The sequence below is a fragment of the Telopea speciosissima genome, chromosome 3 (assembly GCF_018873765.1).
Source record: "Telopea speciosissima isolate NSW1024214 ecotype Mountain lineage chromosome 3, Tspe_v1, whole genome shotgun sequence".
NCBI classification, from domain to species: Eukaryota; Viridiplantae; Streptophyta; class Magnoliopsida; order Proteales; family Proteaceae; genus Telopea; species Telopea speciosissima.
The window spans coordinates 10,748,331-10,756,023 of record NC_057918.1 but is presented as its reverse complement, the minus strand read 5'-3'; the positions used below and the strand labels follow the sequence as shown (position 1 = coordinate 10,756,023).

Genomic DNA, 7,693 nt, shown 5'->3' with positions numbered 1-7,693 from the left:
ATTTACAAAACAAAAAATTAATACCTAGAGCAGAGAATAAAATCCATAAATTGTATACCTAGAACAGAGAATACCTAAAACCAATTTTTCTCAAAAAAATCCCTGAAGCCCAGACCTTTTTGGTTGAGGAGTGCTGATTAAAGGGGTGCTAGTCCTATTCCTGAGACAAAAATGGGGGAAAATTGCATAAATAGTCAGAGAGAGCGACACAAAGACAGTGAGAGGGAGAGTATGAGAGGGAGAGAGAGAGACAGAGAGACAGAGAGAGGGAAAGAGCGAGAGAGAGTTGCAGAGAATGAGAGAGAGAGAGAGAGAGAGAGAGGGAAACAACGCAAGAGAGATGCAGACTACGAGAGATAGAGAGGGAGAGAGAGAGATCTCAGCTGAAGGGTTGCAGATCGAGCTCTGGTTCTTCTTCTCCAAACTTCCACGGCCAAAGAGACCCCTTCCTTCCACACTTCTCCTCACGGGTTTTGTCTCGCAAAATCACGGGTTTCCAAATTTTGTCCCCTTCCAGTCGTTCTTGTTCTTTACAGACCGTCTCTGAGACGGTTTGCAAAGAACGTTCTTTTGGTGCTCCAGACCTCCGGTTCGTTCTAAAAGAACGAAAAAATGAACCGCAAAACCAAACACTTTTTCATGTTTTTTTGTTTTTTTTTAACAAAAGAACTGTTCAGAACACTGTTCTGAACGTTACCAAACGCACTCTGAAATGATGCATAAACATAGGGTGTCAATCGCTCAGTTCGGTCTAGTTTAGATCGGGAGTTGAATTGGTTTCGGTTTGATATACTAGGCTAAACCAAAATAAAAACATCAAGACAAAGTTGAATTTTGATCCAGTTTGGCTCGATCTTTTATCGGGTTGAGTTAATGGAAAATACATTAAAAAGAATAAGAAAACATGTTTCTTTACAATGTTTTTGATTTTATCAGAGGTTTTGGTTGGTTTGGTTCATTTTTCTATCAATTTCATAAAAGCCAAACTAAAACCACACAGATCGATGTGATTTGGTTTGATTCGATATTTTCTGATCAATGTCAGTCAGTCTAACCGGCTTGGGTTGGAAATTGACAACTCTACATGAACATATAAGGAAGATTTTGCTATTACATAAGAGGATAAAAAGGTTGAATTAAAAGTCAGAATTTTGACCTGGAAGGTTAGAAGCAGCTGGTCCATCCCGGTTCACCATTGCTCTCCCTGACTCAACCGCCGAGTCAGATGCCCTCGCACAAGGCATCCGCCATTACGCTTGTTACCCTTTCCACGTGTACTTCAATAGACGGTATAAGAAAATGAAACGTCATTGTTTTATGTCGTGGGAAGATATCTCATGGAGTCTTGAGTCCTCTTGTCTAACTGCCACCTGGCATTTATGCAATGTCCACCCTCAACAATAAATCGACGGCTGTAAAATGCCCATCTCTTTTTTTTTTTTTCCCTTGGATCGGACGGTCCAGATTCTCAGGAGAAACTCCGTCTCTCCCTCCAGAGTCCAGAGCCAAAGGCTGACGAAATTAGGGTTTATTTATTTATTTTCCCCCCTTCTTCCATTCTCACAAACGTTTTTTCTGCGACCAATCTTCTGGTCTCGCTCTCAGACTTCTTCCATTTCTCGATTGTCGTCGATCTCCATTTTCGTGGACGACAAGATGGTGAAGGGACCAGGACTTTACAGTGATATAGGCAAGAAAGCTAGAGGTGATTAATCTGTTCATCGCTGCTCTCGTCTTTGTTTGTGTTTCCTTTCATTTCTGGTGAAATCTTTGTTAATTTATCTTTTTCTTCTTTAGATCTTCTTTACAAAGACTACCACAGCGACCACAAGTTCACTCTTACAACGTACACAACGAATGGCATCGTGAGTTTCTCATCTGTTTCTTTTCATTTACTGTAGTTCCAATTCAATCTTCTATCAGTTAGGGTTTCACCATTTTATTAGATTTATTTTTTCATGTTTCTTTTGGAGATTTGGAAACTTACACTGAACAGCATTTCCGTCTATCTTGTTTCGTTCTTTTTTTTACTTTCTGATTTTAATGGCACTTATGAATTGCGTTATTTTTTGCCTTCGTCTTTTATTATGCCATTACTACACAGTCCATGTTGATTTTATTCATTTATAATTTTTCAATTGGAAGCCACTTCTTCTCTCGCTCCTGTAATATGTCCCTTAATGTTGTACGCATGAAGCACTTTTCGGTATAATCTACGATCTCTGAAAATTTTTCCGTGGTTATTAATTGTAAGCAAATTTGTTCTCGCCGTCATGATTGTTAGTTGATTTCTTTGTACGGCAATTCAATCACTTGTTCTTCTTTGCATGTATTGCTCGTTTTGTTTGTTTGTTAAACTGTAATAACCTTTGAGAATGCATCTGGATACTGATATATCAAATCTTGGAAGTTAAGGATGTCTAATTAGTTGCACAAGGTGATTTTTGATGCTGCGGTGTAGAGAGTAAAAGCATAAAATAATTTCTGCACTCACTAAGAGTTTGAACCAGATATTTTGAAGCTTGTAATGTTGAATCCCTATTGGCTGTAGTTTTGGATTGGGGTGACGAGCAGTAATTCTCTTTTTAAAGCCAATGAGTACCCTTTCCGCATGCATCTGTCTCTGCCTAGACAAATTTGCATCATGTCAAACTGATCGCTTTTAATCTGATTAATATGTTTTTCCAGGCAACTTGACTTTTAATTATCTATTTGGTGTTATATCATTCTATCCGTGTAGTCGCTTTATGATGTTGAGTTTATTTCATTCTGCTGGTTCTCATTTGTTGTCCTTGCAGGCTCTTACCTCAACAGGAATTAAGAAAGGTGATCTGTTTCTGGCTGATGTTGGCACACAGTTTAAGAACAAGAACATCACAACGGACATCAAAGTGGACACAAACTCCAATGTAATTCATTAACATATCTATCTCGTTCAATGTCTAAACTATATTAATTTGTTGAATTTACTCTCTCATTTGCAATGTATTCTTTGTGAGCTGTCTTGGCTGAAAGTGGATATGGTTGCTTTTGTTAGATGATACTTATCTGTTTGAGTATGAAATTTTCTGTTCTTATTGATCTATGGGTGATACCTATTATGGACAACTGCGTTGCATGTGATCTTGCATTGAATGTCTTTTGCACCTTTGATGTAGGGTGTTAGATTCCCTACGTTTTTTATTCTAAGGATTAAATTTTACCCAAATCCCATTGAAAAATATGCTTTAATTTTCTTTTTTGTTTTTCTTTACTTGGAAACTGACTTCTTCATTTCTAACCAATATAGTATTTGGCGAGTTGGCCAGGCAAAGGGGTACTGAGGCCTTGTCTGGTGGTTGGGGGTGATTACCCTTGGTGAAATTGTTTAGTTTGGTGGCCGTTTGGTTTCCTTTGTTGTTATTGGTTGTTGTTGTGTTTTACGCTTCTACTTGTGAGACCACTTGTGGTTGGGAGTAATTACCCTTGATGAAGCTGTTTAGTTTGATGGCCATTTGGTTTCCTTTGTTGTTGTGTTTTACGCTTTTACTCTGGCTGAAGGTAGTGGGGCTTTGCCTTTGTTGTTGTTGGTTGTTGTTGTGTTTTACGCTTTTACTTGTGAGACCACTTGTGGTTGGGGGTGATTACCCTTGATGAAGCTGTTTAGTTTGATGGCCATTTGGTTTCCTTTGTAGTTGTGTTTTAAGCTTTTACTCTAGCTGAAGGTAGTGGGGCTTTGCCTTTGTTGTTTTTGTTGTATTCTACTGTATCACTATTCTTCCAATAAAAATTTTTGTTTGTCTAACAACAAAAAATAAAAATTCCGTGTGTAAGAACTCTTACATAATCAATTTGATCAGACAAATTCATATATGTATGCTGCTTTTTTCTTTCTTTCTGATTCATATAGAACTTAATTACTTTGGGGATCATCTAGTATGATTAATCATAGGGGTGTCAAACCCAGGCCTGCACCAACAAGTCCGACTGTGCTTTGACCGAATGAAACGAAACAGAACCAGATGTTTAATACACAGTCTGGTTTTGATTTTAGGAAATGTATTTTTTTTTAAAGCAGTTGGTTCCGATTAATTGAGTTAGTACCGTGGAACCTTCTGTCTAGGGCCAATAATTAGATTCATTGGATTGATAAGATTATGAAACCTTGTACCATAGAGGTTTCTTTACTATACTTGCAGTAGAAAGTTTATGCAGTGTACATCATGTTTTACATCATTGTATATTTTTATCCCCCCTTTAAAGAAGAGACAGTTATCTTTACCTAGAAAACAGAGGGTATTGCAATTGGGGAGTAGTTGACATAAGGCCTTAGCGCCTTAAGATTGCTTATATGACCAGTGAAGAAGCCATTAACACCTGCTTACGTTCTTATTAAATCACTACTCTTTATTTAGATGGTGGATGGATGGTGAGGATGAAGTGTCAGTAGTAGGCATGTTTGTGAATGAGACCCATTTGTTCTGAAACCATCTGTCTGCACTGTTCCTTTGGACAGTTAGGATAGAGTTTTTGGTTTTTTTTTTGGTGTGCGGGGGTGGGTGGGTGGGTTAGGGCTTGACCAGGTGGTTAGTGAGGAGGTTTTCGGCTACATTAAGTGTTAGTTTTGCAGCATGTGTTTGAATATTTGCTAGTTAGTCTTCCATAGATGTTTCTTATGTGCAAATGTTTATTCCTCTCCTCGAATAATCATATCTAAATTTGTATCATGTAGTTTTGCAGAGAGGCGGTGTAGGACAAGCTTTCTTTATCTATATGTTTAAATATTTGTATCCTCATTTAGCTCTTACTTTCAGTTGGACATATGATTTTGTATAAATCCAATAACAGTGCTTGGTCAATTTTTTTGGTTTCCCTCTCTTTTGTTTAATGCTGTGCTCAGTTGGTTGTCTTTTTCATTGTATGAACTTCCCAGCTCGTAGCAACCATTACGGTTGATGAACCTGCACCTGGGCTGAAGACAATCTTTAGCTTCATTGTTCCTGATCAAAGGTCCGGAAAGGTAAGAAATTCACAATCTTTTTTGTTACCACTAAGTTGCACTGGCATTGTCAATATTCACCTAAAACTTTGATTCCCTAGCTGGGGACAAACTTTGATCTAATTGTAGGTAAACCTTTGTTTCTTATCCTTTTTGGTAGCGTTAAAATGATTCATGCTACATATATCTCATATTAAGAGCATTTTGATTTGAGATTATTTATTTTTACAGTTATAATATCATGCATATGGAGCTTCCGATGTTATTCGTTGTTTGAACTGTTTATTATTTATAAACTATAGTTGTCAATGTGCAGCGTTCGTTCCCACCTCCCCTGCCCCCATCTTTTCTACTGCCTTGGGTTACCTAGCCGCCTTGACAACTAGTTTGTAAAAGATTATATGCCCATGGAAGCTTAGTGATAGCTTGTCTTAAGAGAATGTGGCTGTCGTCTACAAAAACGAAGCTACATGTCTGTAACCTTTCTAAAATTTTATTTTATTCATATGATAAGAAGGTACTATAAATCTGCCGATGTAAGTTGTGCTCATTTATTAATGTCTTATATGTATGTTTGTTAATTATCTGTTGAATACTTGGATGGTTGTGACAGGTGGAACTCCAGTACGCACATGACTATTCAGGGATCAACACAAGCATTGGGTTGACTGCAAATCCCATTGTAAATTTTTCGGGTGTAGTCGGAAATAATACTGTTGCTGTCGGAACTGATATCTCCTTTGACACTGCTTCTGGGAACTTCACCAAATACAATTCTGCCTTGAGTTTCACGAATGAAAATCTCATTGCTTCCCTGCACTTGTGAGTATTTTTATTTTCTTCTTTTCTATGTAACGAGGTCAATTTTTTCCCTACTTCTGTCTTGCGTCTTTAGTCCTTGACACCGTTTCCTATGACAAGCATCCTGTGCTTTCTTGATTGGGTTGACCATTTTGAGTAAGCATGGTTGTAACTTGTAACCATACCTTTTATCCCATTTTTGGGTGATCCCTCCTCTCGGGTCTCAAGCAACCGAGGACCAATTGGTTTGCCTAGCCAGGTGTGCCCAATGGATAGACATTTGAGCTTTACAGTTTTTCATTTGATTAGGATGAATTTGGGCCAAAGAGTTAATTGGAGACATCTTGGTAAATCTTTTAATGTTAATTTTGTTGGTTCACTTAGCGTTCCATTTTGTTTATCCAGGAACGATAAAGGTGAGAACCTAATTGGTTCATACTACCACTTTGTGAGCCCTTTGACCAACACAGCTGTTGGTGCTGAGCTTGCACATAGCTTTGCAACCAATGAAAATACCTTGACAATTGGAACCCAGCATGCGCTGGATCCATTGACTGCAGTGAAGGCTCGAGTCAATAACTATGGGAAAGTCAGTGCTCTTATCCAGCATGAGTGGCGGCCAAAGTCCCTATTCACCATTTCAGGAGAAGTGGACACCAGGGCCATTGAAAAAAGTGCAAAGGTTGGTCTGGCTTTAGCTCTCAAGCCCTAAATCAGGTGACATATTTCTTTTTAGGGAGGGAAGCAGAGAGGTGAGGGTATAGGGAAGCAATAAGGTAAAGCACATTACAGTCGTCAACCGATGTTTTTCTCTTCTTTTTTTTTCCAATCTTGGGTTGTAAAAAATAATTGTAGCTGGAGTGGACCAGCATCATTTACATCTCCCTGGTTTTTAGGACAAACACGGTCAATAGGGGTTTTTACTTGGAATGTTGTTTCAATTCTTCTGATGCTGGTTTGTGCTTTTACAAAACTTTTTTGGGAATTTAGAGAAATGTAAACTGACCGTGTTTTTTGCACGAGTTCTTGACTTCTTGCCGATTGAATTAGGGTTTGCTCTTCTTCACTGCTTGTGTTGTGTATCCACCATATGTTTTAGGGGTGATGATCCCAGATGCTCTGTAAGACTATGGATCACCCTCTATTGAGTGAATGAGGGTTTGCACTTCTCAACTGCTTGTGTTGTGTATCCACCATATGCAGTAGGGGTGTTGATCCCAAGATGCTCTGTAAGACTATGGATCACCCTCTATGAGTTAATTCACCTTGCTACAGGATTTGAGTCTACAAGCGGTTCTGCTCTTAATTTGCTTCGCTCGTGGCTTCAGCCTCTCAAATCTGCCACTCATATAAATTTCCTATTTGTATTTTGATCAGAGAACAACTTCCTGGTTATTTGGGGAGAGTTTTCCTCCACTCAGAGAACGGTTTATCGTCAACCGTTACAGGATTTTAATATATTTCCAAAACACCCTCTTGATGCCCTATGCCCTCTCCTATACCTCATAGTGAATGGGATCTCATTAATGTTATATTTTATTTGTCACTTGATATGCTTTTGTATCGTCATGTTCTTGGACTTAACGATATGGGGCTGGTTGGTTATAATATGTTTGGAGACCTCAAGATAGCCTAATTGCTTGTTAAGTTTCAGCCCAGAGTCCCAAATTACTCGATTAGCTTGTCAGCTGATAAAATAATGCAATGGAGCGAAAGAGTGAGTGCATTGAAATTAAATACAATCTATGGGCAAGAGATAACTATCTGGTCGTGTAGAACTTACATCCGCATGGTGTCAATAAAAGTGTGTGCAGGAGCATTTGATTGAAATGAGATTTTTTTTGTTCATTAAGAGCTGATTGGTAATTTTCCATGCTCTTGTGTTTAAGCACAGGAATCTCGTGACTTGTTAGT

At 38.5% G+C, this 7,693-nt stretch overlaps 1 protein-coding gene across 1 annotated transcript; it reads left to right on the top strand.

Annotated features, from left to right (window-relative positions):
* The first annotated feature begins 1,550 nt into the window (after positions 1-1,550).
* Positions 1,551-6,794, top strand: LOC122656491 (mitochondrial outer membrane protein porin of 36 kDa-like). Its single transcript, XM_043851031.1, has 6 exons — positions 1,551-1,705; positions 1,798-1,865; positions 2,799-2,909; positions 4,913-4,999; positions 5,592-5,800; positions 6,185-6,794. Exons 1-6 carry the CDS (start codon positions 1,657-1,659, stop codon positions 6,489-6,491), a joined length of 831 nt encoding a protein of 276 aa, XP_043706966.1. The 5' UTR covers positions 1,551-1,656; the 3' UTR covers positions 6,492-6,794.
* The last annotated feature ends 899 nt before the right edge of the window (positions 6,795-7,693 follow it).